Source organism: Rattus norvegicus, chromosome 2, assembly GCF_036323735.1.
Source record: "Rattus norvegicus strain BN/NHsdMcwi chromosome 2, GRCr8, whole genome shotgun sequence".
Classification (NCBI taxonomy): domain Eukaryota; kingdom Metazoa; phylum Chordata; class Mammalia; order Rodentia; family Muridae; genus Rattus; species Rattus norvegicus.
The window spans coordinates 25,647,954-25,665,101 of NC_086020.1; the positions used below are offsets into that span (position 1 = coordinate 25,647,954).

Genomic DNA, 17,148 nt, shown 5'->3' on the forward strand with positions numbered 1-17,148 from the left:
ATAGGGAAGCTGAGACTGGGGAGGGAGGCTTGCTCAGGTGAGAGCCGTGGAGTCTGGGCCGTAAATCCCTCTAGACTGTTTATTCTTACTTGACAGTTTTCATTCTGAGTTTGATTTCTCTGTGGGATGGGAAAAAAGCCTTTGCCCCCAGAGGCCTACACAGAACAATACAGACTCAGTGTGTGATGTCCTTGGATGCCCAGAGCAGACTTAAGAGGTAACACCCTCAAGTATGGGATCTGTGTGTACTGTGTGTGTTTTCTTTCCCCAAAACTGGAATAGAGCTTGGAACAGCAAATATTTAACCAGAGAAAATTCTTCTTGTTAAAACCTTGTTGCCTTGGAGTCTGTTGCCTAAAAATACTCAGCACTCACTAAAAGCGAAGCGTGGCCGAGTCACCCGGAGACCATAAGTGGGCTTGGTTAGTGTTGGAGCAGGTTCTTTGCCCACCTTTAGTTGGATGGAATTTTCAGTGCCACATACTCACCCTCTGATGCTCCTGAGGTGCCTGTGGCCACAGAAGGGCCTGACTCAAGTAAGAAAGGGATGGGCTTGCGGGAGTGGCCTGAGAGAAATCTGTATCTGCCAGTGTTCAAGGGAGAACAGGAGGAAGGAAAGGATAGTTGGGGAGCAGGCCAGTGCGTGTGTATTATGGTGTGTATGGGGGTTCCTAAGGTGGTGCACACAGCACTTCAGAGGCTGAGACAAGTGGATTACTGTTAGACCAGGTTACCCCGGGGGCGCAGGCGAGTACATGAAATAAAAAAGGAAGGAAGGAAGGAAGGAAGGAAGGAAGGAAGGAAGGAGGAAACAAAGACAGGCGACAACTGGTATTATTAACAAATAAGTCACGGGGTGGAAACACTGCTTTTGAGGTAAGAGGATCTCTGTAACTCTCTAGCGAAGCGACTGGGGTTCTGCTCCTGCCTCACAGGGCAGCTGGCAGTTCCATGGTTTTGAGTTTCTTCTTTATAAATAAAGATCTTACTTATCCAACTAGTACTGTTCATCTAGATGTGACTTCTGTTTGGGGTTAGAACTCTGAAACAGTCATTTTGTTTGTAGGCCCATTCATAGTGGTAAACGTTTTTGCTATTCAACTAAGTACCTGAAAGATACAACTTGTAGGAGAAATTAATCATTTTGGCTCCTGGTGTTTGAGGATTTGTAGTCACGTAGCTCAGTATTTCTGGCCTGGTGTGGGAATGTGTTCTCGGCCTGGCATGGGAAGTAGAGAAAAAGAAGATATAGGAGAGGCCAGGCCAAGATGCAGCCAACGAGAGGACCTGAAAGGTTGCAAGGGTCAGGGGTGGCAATCCACAGACAGGCTTTCCAGACACCGCAGAGCTGATGGATACATGAGCGTGCAGACTCAGTGTGCACAAGACCTGCGCCATCTTAATTCACACAGAGCCCCAGAGTGGAGACAGGGAAGTGGGGACAGCCTCACCTGCAGCCGAGAAGCTCATAGAACTCACAGTTTCTGGGAGAGGGAACATCAGTTTCCTTCCACGGAGAAACATTGGCTCCGTCCACCGCCTTCTGCAGCAGGCCCAGTGCTCAGAGTTGTTGCCAACACACATCATACTCCATGGGTTTGTTGTCAATTTGAGAGATGAGATGATGTGTAGTTGAGTGGATAGAGAAGGGCAAGGAACTGGAAGGAAGTGGAGGAATGGAAAGAATATGATTAAAATGTACGAACTTCTCAAAAGTAAATAAACAAAAGTACAATCCAGGGATACGCCCCCACTCACCTCCTTGGTTCACCTATGTGAATCTCCTTTTCAGAACCTCCCAGTGACTACATTGTATTAATTCACCAAGGAATTTATTGATCCATTGCGTGAGAGTCCTCATGAACTAATGAGTGCGCATACACACACAAGTGAGTGATCACTGCACACACTTGCACAGGGAGATGCTTTTACACCCCCTAGGTGTTTCTCAACCTAATTAAGTCAGCAGTCAGGCTTCACCAACTGAAGATTTGAACCCAGACGGATGCTCAGTCATATTATAACCCGGCTTAAACAAGCAAACAAACAAACCAGACTCTATCAGAAAGCACTCCCGTGGCCTGTCTCATCTCCATGTGGGTGCTTCCTGTGTCTTTGTGTCTACTTTTCATTGCTACTCCAAAGTGGTGACTAGGTGTTCTCCTTGAGATGGCTCAGAGTGACGGTCCTGAGTGCTTCAGTTATGTTTGTGAAGGAGATCAAACTGTGCTGTCTCTGCCTTAGTGCTCTGACCTTTGCTCATTGTACTTCCTGTCTACTCAAACAGCAGTGTTTGACTTCTGTTCTCTCCCTCTCTCTCCCTTCCTTCTTCCTCCCTCCTTTCCTCTCTCCATCCTTCTACGTACCTCTCTCTGGAGAGACTGAGACACTGGAAAGATGTATCTTCTGCGCGCTGGGCTTACAGGTGTACATCACCTTACCTAGTTTTTATATGGAGTTTAGGGTTCAGACTAGGGCTTCGTGCATACTAGATAAGTAAGGAACTCTACCAGGGGAGCCAAATCCACAGCCCAAATTTTTAAAAAACATTGTGTATATAGAATGTGTATAGTACTCCATGAGTGTGTGTGTGTGTGTGTGTGTGTATACATTATCATTTGTGAATGAATAAAAATCCCCCACCAACTAAGCCATTGGCTCTTCTTCAGTTGAAAGCAGTGACATTTGGGATGGCTATATAGGCAGTCTCTCACTTTTTTTTTTATGTTATATATTGTGTATTTCAAGAAGTATGCAGCTGCTTCCTGTACATGCAATGGAAAATCCCTGGAGTGATTTATAGGGACTGTATCTTTGAAAGGCACTTAAAGAAACCTAAGAAAAAGTCCTTATACTTTAAAGCTCAGCAGAGAGGGCATCAGACCCACAGGAACTGGAGTTACAGATCCCTGTGGGCCCCTCACTTAGGTGCTGAGAGTTGAACATGGTCCTGACAGAGCAACCGTTGAGCTATCTTTCCAGCTAGAAGCTCTTCAGGGATGGGTAGGTAGTGTTTGCTCTGTCTTGGTGCGGTTGTACACACGGCTCTTTCTACCGTGTATTCTGATGTAAGACGGAACCCTCATGAGCAGCTCTCTCCAGCCTAGTTCTGACAGACAGCTTTTACATCTTCTCTCAGATTCCCTTTTTTGAAGACTTCTGTAAAGGCATCAAAGCGGGCGACACCTGTGAGAACCTGGTGGGCTATTCCGCGGTGTACAGAGTCTGCTTTGGAATGGCTTGTTTCTTCTTTGTGTTTTGTGTGCTGACCTTCAAAGTCAACAACAGCAAAAGTTGTCGGGCCTCCATTCACAACGGGTAAGTAAGTCTCCTGTCCTCCCGAGGGCAGCCCTAGGGTCTGCTGGCCCGCACTGACTGACATTGTGCTAGTTAACATTTTGACTCTGATTTGGGGAGGATGGGCTGCATGTCACTAGTAGCCTAAGAGCAATAGGGCCTGGTACCTTAAGAAACTCAGTAAACACAGGCCTGCCCTCGGGTCATTCCCACCCTACCCTGAAGTAGACTTTTACACAGTCAGAGGCCATTCTAAGTGTGCCTCAGTATGGGAAAAGCCACTCTGTGGGCTCCCCATCACTTCCCCTTGATGTGGAGAGAACATTACCAACAACAGAAACATGAGCTAGCATGCTACTTCTGAGAGATCTTTTGTCTGTCTTTGACGATCATTTGAATAAATTTCCTTTTTTTTCTCTTCCCAGCTTTTGGTTCTTTAAATTGCTGCTGTTAGGGGCCATGTGTTCAGGAGCATTCTTCATTCCAGATCAGGAGACCTTTCTGAATGGTACAGATTGGGTATTTTGGGCTATTAATTCCTTTGTTTTACGTATTTTGTAAAACTCTTCCAAAGCATGGTCCAGTGTCTTTGCTATTTTGAACTGCTGCTTCTTTCACGAGTTGAAGAATGTCCAGTGTTGGGGTTTAGCTCAGTGGTAGTATGCTTGCTTAGCAAGTGCAAGGCCCTGGGTTCGGCCCCAAAAGCTTTACCTGTCTATACCTCCTCTCCCCTTTCCTCCTACCCCACTTACAAGAAGCCCATGAGAATGTGTTCTTCATCTGTTAGCTAAGCAACAGAATTGTAAGCCTCCTGGCTTGGAGAGTAAAGGAGGTCTTTAATATGTGCTTAAAAACAAGTCTGGCACATCAGAATACAGGGGAATCTCAGTCTCTGAGTACCAAACAGATCTGGCAGCATGGAGCAGTTGTTAGTTGTGAGAACTGGACAAGGGAAGGAAGCATCCTTGAGTCTGTGTCGAAACCCCCTGTATGTGAAGTTATACCACAATTGAGTTTACAGTTCTATGTAATACAGAGCCATTAATCATCACCAAAGCAGAGACCCCTCCGAGGGAAGGAATGGGATACCCTATTCTGAGCTCAGAGGTGAATGGAGAGGGAAGCTAAATTAAAGTGGGTCAAAACCGGGGCTGGGGATTTAGCTCAGTGGTAGAGCGCTTACCTAGGAAGCACAAGGCCCTGGGTTCGGTCCCCAGCTCTGAAAAAAAGAACCAAAAAAAAAGTGGGTCAAAACCCCATCAACCCAAGTGGATTGACTTTTCTGGTGGAGATGGGATCATAGGCACCAGGCACACTTCATTACCATCTTTAGGGCTGTATCAGTTTTCATGTCTTTAAAAATGGTTTATCTAAGTCTTCCTTTTCTCTGTAACACTGCTAACTAGTTTTTATTCAGTACAAGGATACTTTCATGTATATTTTAGTATATCAGAGACACTATCTCGAGAGAGAGGTGACCTAAGAGTGCTCAGGTCAGCCCTAGCTCTATGTTTTTATAGACAGCCTGCAACCCACATGGTATGGCTCATCTAACACTTATGGCAGAGCCAAAAGAGCTTTGAGCCCTGAACACTTCATTTCCATACTGGATAGTCAAGGCTCATTGCCCAGTAAGATGTAAACTGTTGATTTTTCTAGCAGTCTTTCTTTTTGCTTGTGAGCCAGGCCACTGTGGAGTGTGTGAACTCCTGCATCTCTTGAGACAGCTGTTAGTTCAGCATGAGGTTCAGCTTGGCCGCTCCAGGGCCAGACTGATGTCCCAGTCCCAGCTGTGCCCTTTATGTTAAGAGATGCTTGGCCAGATGTCCTAGTTCTACTCTTTCTGCTGACGTGATATAATGCCAGGGCAAATGCAACTTAAAGGAGAAAGGGTTCATTCTAGAGCGTAGTTCACGGTGGGGCGTCAAGGCAGCGGGAGTTGGAAGCAGCTGGTCACATGTCTAGGAAAAAGAGCACTGAGCATCCGTCTGCTGCACACATCACATGCTCTAGTTTATAGTCTAGACTTCTCTGCCCAAGGAATGGTCCTGACAATTAAGATGATCGCCCAATCCAATTACCATAATCAAGATGATCCCCTATAAGCCTGCTACAGGCCCATTTCTCCAGTGAGTCTAGGTTCTGTCAGAGACACTAGCCATCATACCAACTCACATGGACTTGCGTTTATCTCACGCTTATCAAGGACAGAAGAGGTTAGCATCTTACCTTGTATGGAAACGAAGTGCATTAGAGGAATGATGAACACAAGTAAAGAATATTCTCTTTAGAGTTAAATGCGTGTGGTGCTCACCTCGCTCTCTTTGGGTGATGTTTTTTTGCAGTCTGGCGCTATGTGGGAGCTGTGGGGAGCTTCTTCTTCATTTGTATCCAGCTCCTCCTGATTGTGGAGTTTGCACATAAATGGAACAAGAACTGGTACGTGTTTTTGTGGGAAGCTCTCACGCACTGAATTGAAGAAACTGCCTACCAGTGACAAAGACTCTGCTCTGGGTTACACTCTGTGTGGACCTTGCCATGTTCTCCTCCCCAATACTGTTTTCTGTCCTCTCTGCCCTCCTGTCTTGCTTTGCCTTATGGGCCTGACTGTGTGAACCGTGTGTGAGTGGCCAGCCCTGTGGACCCTGTGTGACTGGCTTTACTGTGGGCTAAATATGACTGTACCTTGGACATGCGTTTTCTAGGCTCCACTCCTCCTACAAGGTTAAAAGGCCAAACAAGCACAAACGACACAGTGCTTTGGATAAGGAGATCCTCTGTGAAGAGTGTGGACGAAATAGTTTCCTTTTTGAAAAGAAAAATAGTTTGTTTCTACTTTCTAAAACATACAGGATCCCTTTATTGGGGAAACTTGCATCCTGCTGTAGGAAGCTGTCTTGCTTGTACAATGGTAGACCTTTAGTGCCTTGAAAACAGAATTCATGTCCCAGGCCAAGGGGGGACGTGCCTATTAATAGTCATCCAGCCCTTCTGCTAAGGCTGACGCGGGTGCTGAGTAAAGCGCTTCACTGCTCTGGTTTGTTTGCTTGTCTGTCTGTCTGTTGGTTTGTCTCTCTGTTTGTTTGGTGGTGTTGGTGATCTGTCTGGGTCTCTTGGATACCAGGCAAGTGTCTAACACTCAGCTAACTTTAGCAGGTAATTCTCTTTTATACCCAATAAAGCTAATGCTTTATCTCTGGCTATCTGTCCATCTGTTTCTGTCTGTCTGTGCAGTTCAGGCTGGTTGCGAATTAATGATCTTCCCTCCTCTGCCTCCTGAATACTAGAATTCTAGGCATATATATATATATATATATATATATATATATATATATATATATATATATGCTATTTTATAGATTTTTTTCTAGGTATCATTTCATACTATATTTTGACAAAAAAACTCAACCCACAATAATGCTATATGCGCATGCATTTTATTTTTTATGTTGAGTAAGACGAAACACGTTGTCCAAATGTTCTCTATACTTTCCATTTTTTATATATTCTTCAGCTTGAACATCACTTTGCTTTTTTTCTTAAAGATAATAAATATGAGGTGACATGGTAGCTATGGGGATGCATCAGTGAAAACAGTATAGTAACAGCTGTTTTTATTACCTTGTGAATATTAGATTAAGTCCAGCCAGGTAGGACCAGTTTTCAATGTTGGGGCTAGAGAGGTGGCTCAATGGTGCCTAGCACTTGGTGCTCTTCTGAAGGACCTAAGTTTAGTTCCCAGCATCCGTGTCAGGCAGCTAACACCTTCAGCTCCAGTGGATTATTGGGTCTGCTCTTGTAGAGGTGTCACATGTGTGCAGTGCACATGCACACAAGACACACACACACACACACACACACACACACACACACACACACACACACACGCAAATAAATCTTTAAAAAATGTTCGCACCACTCTGATCGTACAGATTATGTCACTGGTATACTTTGGTGTTTTACCTCTGCGATTACTGGTTTTCAGATTGACTTGTGACTTGCCCACCATTTTGAGTCACCCTTGAAACGTGGTGATTTGTGCTGTCATCGCATCTATAGCTCAAGTTTTGAGGTGGTAGAGTTTTCTCACAGATCAGCTAAGGGCCGCTGTAGTTTTATTTGGCCCTGTGTCCTTGTTTGTGGAGAAGAATCCATGGTCCGTTGAAAATGCATCTTGGCTGTTGAGTATCTCTCCTGTAGCAGCTCTTCTGCTGTGCACCATCAGAGGGACTTCTGTTAGACGGAAGTCAAGGCTCCCTCTGAAAGCTCTGCAGATTATAGTCGTGCCGTTTGCTTTGTGGTAAGGTATCAGAGCCTGGGACACCGAATCCTTGTGCGTCTTCTGGGCCTGTCTGTGTTTCTCCCCTCCTTGAGTCTAATTGATTCTTGAACCGGTTTTTCTGGTTCTGATTATTAATGCCAAGGTTTAATGGGCCCTTTGGAAGTTTGGTCACTTTGAAAACTTTGTAGTTTCTTAGGTGCTTTGCAGCCGGGCTGAGAGAGAGAGGTGCAGCAACCGAGAGCACTCCTACCCTTCCCATGGTCCCCCAGTTCAGCTCCCAGTGCCTATAGGCGGCTGCTTGCAGCTGCTGGTGCCATCTGCTTCTCTAGCTCCAGGGGTTCCCACACCCTCCTCTGGGCGCCATGGCACTTACACACATGTGGCATACATTCAGGCATATGCGTGCATACACAAAACCACGTTGTTAGAAAGGTACTTGTACCCAATAATGGTTTGAGGCTAGAATCCCCCACAGAAACCATTTGCTAACACAGATGGCTCGTTGGCCTACAGCCTAAGCAGGGTGCTCACCAACATTGTTTTCTCTCTCTCTGAACTTTTTTTAAATGCCCCCCCTACTCTGTGTTTTAAGTAAATATATCAGGAGAGAAGATCCCAAAAGCCACAAGGTAAACAAGCCATGGACCTGCAGATCACCTGAACAGAGATCATTGTCCCTCCCATTCTGGAAGGTCACTCAGAGAAGTGTTTCCTGGCGCCTCTGACACCAGACTTTTAGATTTTGTACTGTAAAATGGTGTGGCTTGTTGAATTAGATGTTTAGTAGTTTTGGTTTTATTTTGTTTTTCCCATCTAAGTCCAATTCACAACTTTAATGTCATTTCTATATTACAGTTGAAGTCTTAGAAGGTACAGGTGCTGGCCAGATGGCCTTGTTGGTAAAGGTACTTGCCACCAGCCCTGGTGACCTGAATTTAATCCCTGTGGTGAGAAGAAAGAACTTCCCTGGCTTACACTCTGACCTCCACACATGTGCCGAGGCACACACACACCTCCCACTCCACATGCTGCCCCTCCATAAATCATAACTATGATGTAATGGCAGAGGAATATCGTATATTCAGGTGTTGCTAGTGAGAATTGATGTTGAAAGCGTTCGAGATTTTGAATTTGCCTTTGTTAGGATAGTCAGGCCCAGCCTCCCACTGAGCCTGGGCACAGCCAGTCTTCCCAGCCTGAGGTCCTCCTCCATTCCATGTCTAGACTCTGCTGGTCACCCGTACTCTGTATTCTCTGTCGTGGGCATGGAGACTGGAGAGACGAGTGGCCACAGTCTGGGTGGGACAGCCTCCAGCAGTCTGCCATCAGGGGTGAAGCCAAGGCAGCAGGAACAGTGGGCTCTTTGGTAACCTTGCTGGCCTGTGTTAGTTCTTTATAGCATTCTGGGCAAGGGTCTCTCTTCCCTAGGCATCGTCCGACACAATGGCAGTAAGGTAGGGACAGGCCCTGGCCTGCCTGCAAAGCTAATAGTGCCACAGTCGGGTAGTAGATAAGGAGATACTCAGCACAGAATCATGTAGTTATATAAAGGGCTCGTTCCTGCAAAATACGCCCAGAGGGTGCCGGGAGCAGGCCATCCTGCGGGAGGAGCTCCTCAAACTCAAGCGTGCTTGTGTGTTTATGGAGCAGAGGGGCGTCTCTGTCTGGGGCGCAGATCACAGTGCCTGTGAGAGCCAGTGGAAAGGCTTTCCCCCAGGCGTTGCCCCTGCTAAATCACTGCTAGAAGTACTTTACCACTTGGTTGCATTTCCAGACTTGAAGTGAAATGTTGGGAGAGGATAAGAGATTTGAAGAGAAGAATGTAACTGAACTTTTCTTAATTTAAAAAGCAAAAATCAGAGAGGGCTACAGGTGCACACCAAGGAGGCTGCTCTGAAGGGATATGAAGCGAATGGTAGAGCCTAGAGCCAGTTTGCAATCATGGTCAGATTCTAGTATAATTTGAACAGGATTCAAGTCCGAATGAGTCTGGAGGGGAGGCAAAGATTAAGAGGTGGGAAGAGAGTGTCCATGGGCCTCATGATTACAGTTTCTGTTCTGTTGTTCTCTCAATAGCAAGAGTGTGGTTGCTGTTTTCTGAGGGTAGAGGAGAGGGCTGAACATGGAGCCATCTTGGTATGCCAAGGCTAACATGCCAGTCTTACTTCCAAGTAGAGAAGGATGAGGACTTGAGCTCAGGGAAGAGGCTAGGGGCAAATACTCAACCTGCACTCCCGGTGTAGTCGAAACTCCCTCGTCTACTAAGACAAATACACAAACCAAAGGTGAGCACACTGGACCCCGCTGTCCCTCCTACAGTCAGAGCTCACCCTGGGGGAGTGCTTCCTCCTACTGCCTCCTGGTTGGTGGTCGAATTTTGTCTCCCAGAGTCCTTCTTTTGCATTTCCCCTGTGTGCATCTGTCTCACATGGGATAGTTCTGAGGTCATCAGAGTGCCGGGCTTGGTGTCAGGAGTGCAATGGTCACTATCTTGGCCTTTCCATCCTTCTCTCTGTCACTGCTAGAGGAGCCTTCCCATTGTGAAAGCGTCTTGGCTCTGTTCTCAGGAGTCATCTAGCACACTGCATCTCTGAAGGCTGAGGGCATGGTGCTGGGAGCGTGCTTGCCCACACTGAGAGCAGCTGAGCCACAAGGCACAGGACAGTCAGCCAGTTCTCCTTTGCCGTGTCCTCCATTTTAGCATTTATAAACAAGCTCTTCTTTGTTCTAAAGAATTCCTGTAGAATTATATCATCACTAATCTTGCTCATTTCATTATTAATATTTATAAAAACTGCAAAGCAGATTTGTCTAAGTTTCTCCACGGTATGTCCTATAGAGCTTGCCTTCCCTTCTTTGTGTGTGCATGTGTGTCCATATTCATGCTTATGGGGGTGAGCACATTTGTGCATGCACGTAGAAGCCAGAGAGGACAACTTCAGTTGTCATTCTTCAGATGCTGTCCACCTTTTGGGCTGAAACGCCATTACAGGCACGTGCACTGTGCACAGCTCTTTAGGGCGCACTCAGCTTCTCCTGCTTGCAAGGCAAGCGCCTTCCTGACTGAGCTTTCTCCCGAGCCCCGGTACAGCTTTCTTTCCCTGACTTTGAAGGTTTATTAAATTATGTGTTTGGGAGTATATACACGTGAGTGCAGGCACCCCTGGAGGCACTGGTTCCCAGGAACTGGAGTCATAGGCACGGGTGAGGTGTCTGACGTGGTTGCTTAGAACTAAACTCAGATCCTCTGCAAGAGCACCAGATGTTCTTAACCACTAAGCTGTCTCTCCAGCTTCCCTGATTTCACTCACTGTGGTGTCTCCCCCTTAGTATCTCCTCAGTTTGGAGAGGTGGCCCTGAAGCAGGCTCTCTCTTAGTACAGAGAGAAATGTGCTGTACGATCAGGTTTCTGTGAGCAGAGCTGTTTGCTTCTCCTCCAAGGGGAGGTGATCTTAGAGGGGCTGCTGGTAGCACATGGAGGGTGACACCACAGCAACTGCAGGCTCTACCTCCACAGAGAAGGTGCAAAGCCAACTCTACTGAGTTACCATCCTTGCCTCCTCCCTCAACACAGCCACTGTGTTCCCCAGGGCCGCTGCCATTCGGAGTAGAGATGTGCTAGGATAAAGTTGGTGGGCGTTCTTTTTAGTTGATGAACATGCTTGGTTCAGGAGAGGAAGCTCATGTTTAGAGATAATTCTAAGCCAACGAGCCTGCATAATTGTGAGAACTTTCTAGCTGAGGTAGAGTGCAGTCATTGCTAAAGTGTCAGTATCTGAGGGAGGGAACACTCCCAAGAATGGGGGCCTTCACTGACCTGTTTTCTCTCCCTTGCACCTCACCTACTTCCTTCTCGGAGAAACAGGACTGCAGGCACCGTCCGTAATAAGCTGTGGTACGCCTCCCTGTCGCTGGCGACACTCATCATGTATTCCATTGCCGTTGGCGGCTTGGCCTTGATGGCAGTGTTCTACACACAGTGGGATGACTGCATGGACAACAAGATTCTCCTGGGAGTGCACGGTGGCCTATGCGTGCTAATCTCTCTGGCAGCCATCTCACCCTGCGTCCAGAATCGTAAGCATGGCTTTGTCTTCTATATGTGTTTTCCCTTTGTGATTTTAAACAAACCCAGTGGCTTTCTTTGAAAGCCCAAGTTATTCCTGAACTTCCTGTGGATGGGACTCAAGCCTCCCCTTCAGATTTCATGCTCACTTGGAGGTGATAGTTACTTGGCATCCAGGAAGGTCTGAACTTAGCCAAGAATAGAACGATAGACAGTGCATACAGGGAACCTTTAAGTGGGAAATGTGCTTACTCTCTGTTAACCAAGAGATGTATAAGTTCAGCTTGTTGTGTCCTTGTGGTATTTGAATGGCAGGGCCCAGGAGCTGTTTCTAGGCTTGTCTTAGGCAAGTGACTAGCAACCAAGGACAACCTGGCCCACAAGTCAGGAAGCAGGAAATCCTATCCTGGCTGCTTCCGTCTCATGACCTGAGTGTACTTAATGAAGTCAGCAGGACTGGATGATCTTGGCCTTGCTTTGGCTGTTTCAGAGCCACAGATGCAGAGACAGTAGGGGTTGAAAGCACCTTAGAAAGTGAAGGCGTGAACTGTCAATAGCACTATCTATATACTATCTATGACACCTTAAGCAAGTGCGCTTATGCTGTCTTCAGAGGTGTAAAGACATCCCCAGTCTGGTGTTGATTGAAGGATCTTACTCCATGAGGGATTGATCTATACATGCCATTCCTATCTCTGGATAGGAAAAAGAAATATGGACAATAAATGCATAGCCCCTTTGAATCCCTTCCCAAAACAGTGGACTTGAAAAGCCAGGTGTGCTTGTGCATTCCTGTAACCACAGTACTTGGGGAATGGGAGCCGGAAGATCAGGAGTTTAAAACCAGCTTTTGACTGCATAGGTTTGGAACCAGCCTGGGCTACATGAGACTCCTCCCCTTTAAGGAAAAGGGCAGCAGTGAGTACCAAATAATTTTAGCAGAACTAAGGAATTTTCCATACTCAAGTTTTTAACTGCACTACAGAAGGTGATATGATTATCCTCCTAGTTCCTGCAATTGATCAGTAAAGAATTCCTAAAACAAACTAGGGGTAAGCTGACTGACATGTCTACCTTCTGAAGCAGCCGTAACACGTTGCTTAATGACATTGGTTCTGAGGGCGTCTTGTTCCCATTCCGGAGGACAGCATCATGACAGCCTGTCACGCTGCTTCTGCTGATACCTGTCACTGGACGATGGTGATTTCAGAAGGGATTTAACCAGAAGGAAGGTCAAACCCTTTCCTGTCAGCCAGTGTTGACAATTTTGGCAGAGATCCCTTGTCTTGTCACTGGACTCTGTAGTTGCTCCAGATGATTCTAACACTGAGTTGTCTTTTTTTTTTTTTTTTCTTTTTTTTTTTCGGAGCTGGGGACCTGAGTTGTCTTTGAATACTGTACTTTAAGTCCTTCTCCCAGTGACTGCTGTGTCCCACGGCTTCCCGTGGTGGCCTAGACTGGGTCTTCTACTTAGTGTGGCCAAGAGTGGTTTCGCTTTTGGTGGGGTTTGTTGTTTTGTTTCTATCTCTTGACAGCTCAGTGCTCGTGCCTCAGGGTTGTCTAATGACCTTATAACAATCTACAGTGAATGTTGTGAGAAATTTGTCTATTGCACCAAACTAAATAATGATGGCCACTTTTTTCCTGATGTTGTGATTTATGAACTAATGTTATAAACTTCATCGGGAGAAGGGCTGAGAGAAGCACTAATGAAGGAGCTTGCTGCTTAGTCTGATAACCTGAGTCCAGTCCCTTAGAAAGAGAGAACTGACTCCTGCAAATCATTCTCTCACATCCACACATGCTATGGCACTTGTGCACGTGTGTGCATGCATGCATACATACATACATACGTACATATGTACATACGTACATACATACATACATGCAGTTGAAAGCCACTCAGGGTCAGGGTCTGGGCAATATGTTGACTGTGTTATAGGCTTTGAAGAGTTGTTTATGGAGAAGATGCCAGATTTTGGCATCTTTAAAATAGCATGAATGGGGTAGGCATATTCCCTACCCAATACTAGATTTTTTTTCTGGGACAAACATCAGTTCCCTTTTCTCTAGTAAAGGTGGGTGTCTAAGTTTAAGGAGCATCATTCATTTTCTGGGGGTGGTGAGGTGCTGGGAGGGTTCCATTTAGGATATAATGTCTTCCTGTCAGGACTTCAAACCTGTCTTCTGTCTGCCTCTTGTTCCTAGGACAGCCACACTCTGGGCTGCTGCAGCCAGGGCTCATAAGCTGCTATGTCACCTACCTCACCTTCTCAGCACTGACCAGCAAGCCCGAAAAAGTAGGTAAGCAGCTCTGTTCAGGAGTGCACGAGTGCTGACAGTGCATGTGTCTGTTCCCTAGACCTGACCTGTTACTGAGCTATGGAGGATTCGATAATTCAGAGACCTAAGGTGATCTATGCTTTTTCATTAAATAGTCTTTAACAGCAAAAATGAAAACTTCTGCTCTTAAGACATTTTACTGTGTGTGGATGTGAGTGCAGCTACCCCAGGAGTCCAGAAGAGGACTATGACCACTGGAGCTTAATGGCAGGCCACTGTAGCTGCCTGACGTGGGTGCAAGAACAGTGGGCCTGCTAAGCTCTGAGCCACTTTCCAGGCCCCACATGCTTCAAGTCTTCCTGCTGTGCAGAAAAGACCTGGCCAGAGTTGAGCTTCTGCATCGGTATTTAGGTCTCCTCTGCGTTCTCTGTTGAGAACCATTTATTTTATTTTATTTTATTTATTTATTTATTTATTTATTTATTTATTTATTTATTTATTTATTTATTTGGCTTCACTTGGCTTTGAGTTTTCTGTTGTTATTTTTCCTGCATCAGGAGGTTACTGAGAGGGGTGGGAAGAGCAAAGGTGAGGGAAACAGAAGACACAGTTTGAACCTGGATTTGTCACCGGCTGGCAGGCAATCTCAGAGCTTGTCCTAGGTGACCTTTATTTAACAGACAGATGGCAGGATATGGAGAAAGGAACCAGACTGTCTGAGCTGTGCTCTGTGTGCAGTGAAATGTTCCTGGTGTGTGCATCAGCCCGACAGTAGTTGGCACATAGCAGGTGCTGTGGGGTGTGACCTGTTATTCTTACAGTGATCATTTTGAAAAGTGTTTGGAGGCAGGGTTATATATTCCTGGATGAAGTAGAACTCCCTATTTAGACCAGGCTAGAGTCAAAAGCATAGAAATCCACCCATCTCTGCCCCACAAGAACTGGGACTGACGGCATGTGCCACCACACCAATAAAATTTTCATCTATAAAAGAAGTATTATATTCTAGAGTCTCCAAATTTTTATATTTTATGTTTTATCTTTATCCCTTTTGTGATATATAAGGTGTCCACATATATATTTACATATGTGCATACAGGTATATGAATGTGTGAATGTTCAGGTACCTTTGATCTGTACATCAAGTAAATGTCTCATTTGAATAGAAAATAAAAGTTACTAACTTTAGAAAACAAATGCAATAATTATTTAATTACAGGTACTTTTTATTGGCTTGTCTTATTTTGAAAGAGGGTCTTATTATATAATCAAGTTGGCCTGGAACTTACTATGTACATAGCCCAGGCTGGCCTTGAACCTGAAGTTTCTCTAACTTAGCCTTCTAAGAGCTGGGATTATTGCTATGCGCCACCACGTTCAGCTAGGGTCTCATCTTCACGGTTATAGTGGGAGTAGTAAGTGGGGCTTTTGTAGTAAATATGGCTTATCCTGAGTTTAAAACACACATAAAAGCCCAGTCCTGACCCAGCTTACCCTGGGCCTTAAAGTTTTCTTTTACAATTGCTTATGTATTAATCTCTGGTTTTAAGTTAATGGAAGTATTGTTCACAGTATTTTTTTTAGAATAGCAAGTATTGCTTAAAAACAGTAAAACATTACATTTTTATTTTTAAATTTAATAAATATAAATTTTATATTTTATTCACATCTTACAAAAATCATTCCTCCACTGGCCTGAAAAATAAAGGGTTTTTAAATCATAGCTGATGTGATTCTCTTTACTCTTTCTAGATGAACTCCAGTGATAATTCTAGGTTAGCTTCAAACAGAATGTGTGTTTATAGAATGATTAATATGCTTATGTGGTTTGAGGTCAACTGGCAATAAGATTTAGTTAGACACTCACAATTGAAGCACCTTTTCTTTCAAAAAAAAAAAAAAGATAAATGGCCACTGTGAGAGATATTATACAGACATATCTAGCTTCTCGATTTATTTCTTTGAAATCTTAGAACTTCAGGAGCGTCCCAGGTCATGGGCCAAACCAAGCCGTGTTTCTTATGTCTGTAGTAACCTGTCTCCTCTGGTTCAGGAACCCACTACGCTGTCTCTAAGGGGGTCACACCAGGGGCCTGTGCTCTACCCCTCTCTGCAGAGGCTTTGGATCCAGTTTTTAAAAAATCATCATCATCATCATAATTAAAAACAGTAAACAATTGGTTTAATGTAAGAGCAGCAAGGGTGACTAAGTCCTGAGTCTTCACACCCTTGAATGCTTAACTAGAATGGGGGTGGGGTTCACCCTATTCCTCATGTGTGTTGATGTGGGAGAGCAGTGTTTCGAACTAGCAAAACTGCAGTCTGTGCAGAATGAGGCTACAGAGAAGAAGTTCCCAGTGTCGGGAGGAGTCGTTTGTCTGGATCTTCCCAGACAAGTGCTGTAAGGTGTAGTGGACCTTTCTACCTTTCTAACATGGCTGTGCTTGCTTTGTGTCATTAACCAGTCAAAGATGAACACGGGAAGAATGTCACCATATGTGTGCCTGACTTCGGGCAAGACTTTCGTCGAGATGAAAGCATGGTGACCTGGCTGGGCACCCTTCTCTTAGTTGTGTGCATCTCATATTCATGGTAAGTCCTAGGAGTTATTGACGTTCACCTTACAGGCCTTCAGATTAAAGGAACAGGGTTATGTATGTTTCTGTCCCTGTCCATAGGTGAAAACTAGCCAGAAAAACAGTGTTGCTGCATGGCCTCCTGTATATATGGGGCATGTTGACTAGATGCATGTTCTGTTTAAAAGGCTGTTTTGAAGATTAGTTACTATGGTATCGTTATGGCATCGTTGAAGAGTAGCAGAGCATATAGTGAGGATGATGAAAATGACCTGTACACCATAGTGTCCGGGCAAAACTCTAATGCAAGGGGAATCGAGTTTGTTTTGATGTCAGTGGAGAGAGAGAGCCTGGGTGTTCTGTGTATGGTCCTCCAGCAAAGCCAGGAAGTGTCCTCTCCACTGTGCTGGAACCTGCAGGGCTAGGACGTAGGCGCGGCAGCACCGCCCCGATCTGTGGGACATGTGTAACGTAAGCACACTGCTGCACTACCTGTGCCAGAGGAGGCTCCACCGTAAAAACACTCCAGAGATCACTGGAGGGAAAAGTCAGCGGTTGGTTATCTATTCTGGGAGCATATTTTTCTGTATGAAGCTTCTAACAGGAGGCTTTTCAGAGCGGAGTTTTACTTAGGGATGTTTTAT

The 17,148-nt window shown here is 45.4% G+C and overlaps 1 protein-coding gene across 2 annotated transcripts in view; it reads left to right on the forward strand.

The window, feature by feature from the left end:
* Serinc5 (serine incorporator 5) overlaps positions 1–17,148 on the forward strand; it is a 103,452-nt gene that overhangs the window by 66,002 nt on the left and 20,302 nt on the right. For both annotated transcript variants that reach the window (XM_063281216.1, NM_133395.2), the window contains 6 exons: positions 3,140–3,318; positions 3,723–3,805; positions 5,643–5,736; positions 11,445–11,656; positions 13,854–13,949; positions 16,394–16,520. In XM_063281216.1, coding sequence (XP_063137286.1) covers positions 3,140–3,318; positions 3,723–3,805; positions 5,643–5,736; positions 11,445–11,656; positions 13,854–13,949; positions 16,394–16,520 — 791 coding nt within the window. The remainder of the gene's footprint in view (positions 1–3,139; positions 3,319–3,722; positions 3,806–5,642; positions 5,737–11,444; positions 11,657–13,853; positions 13,950–16,393; positions 16,521–17,148) is intronic.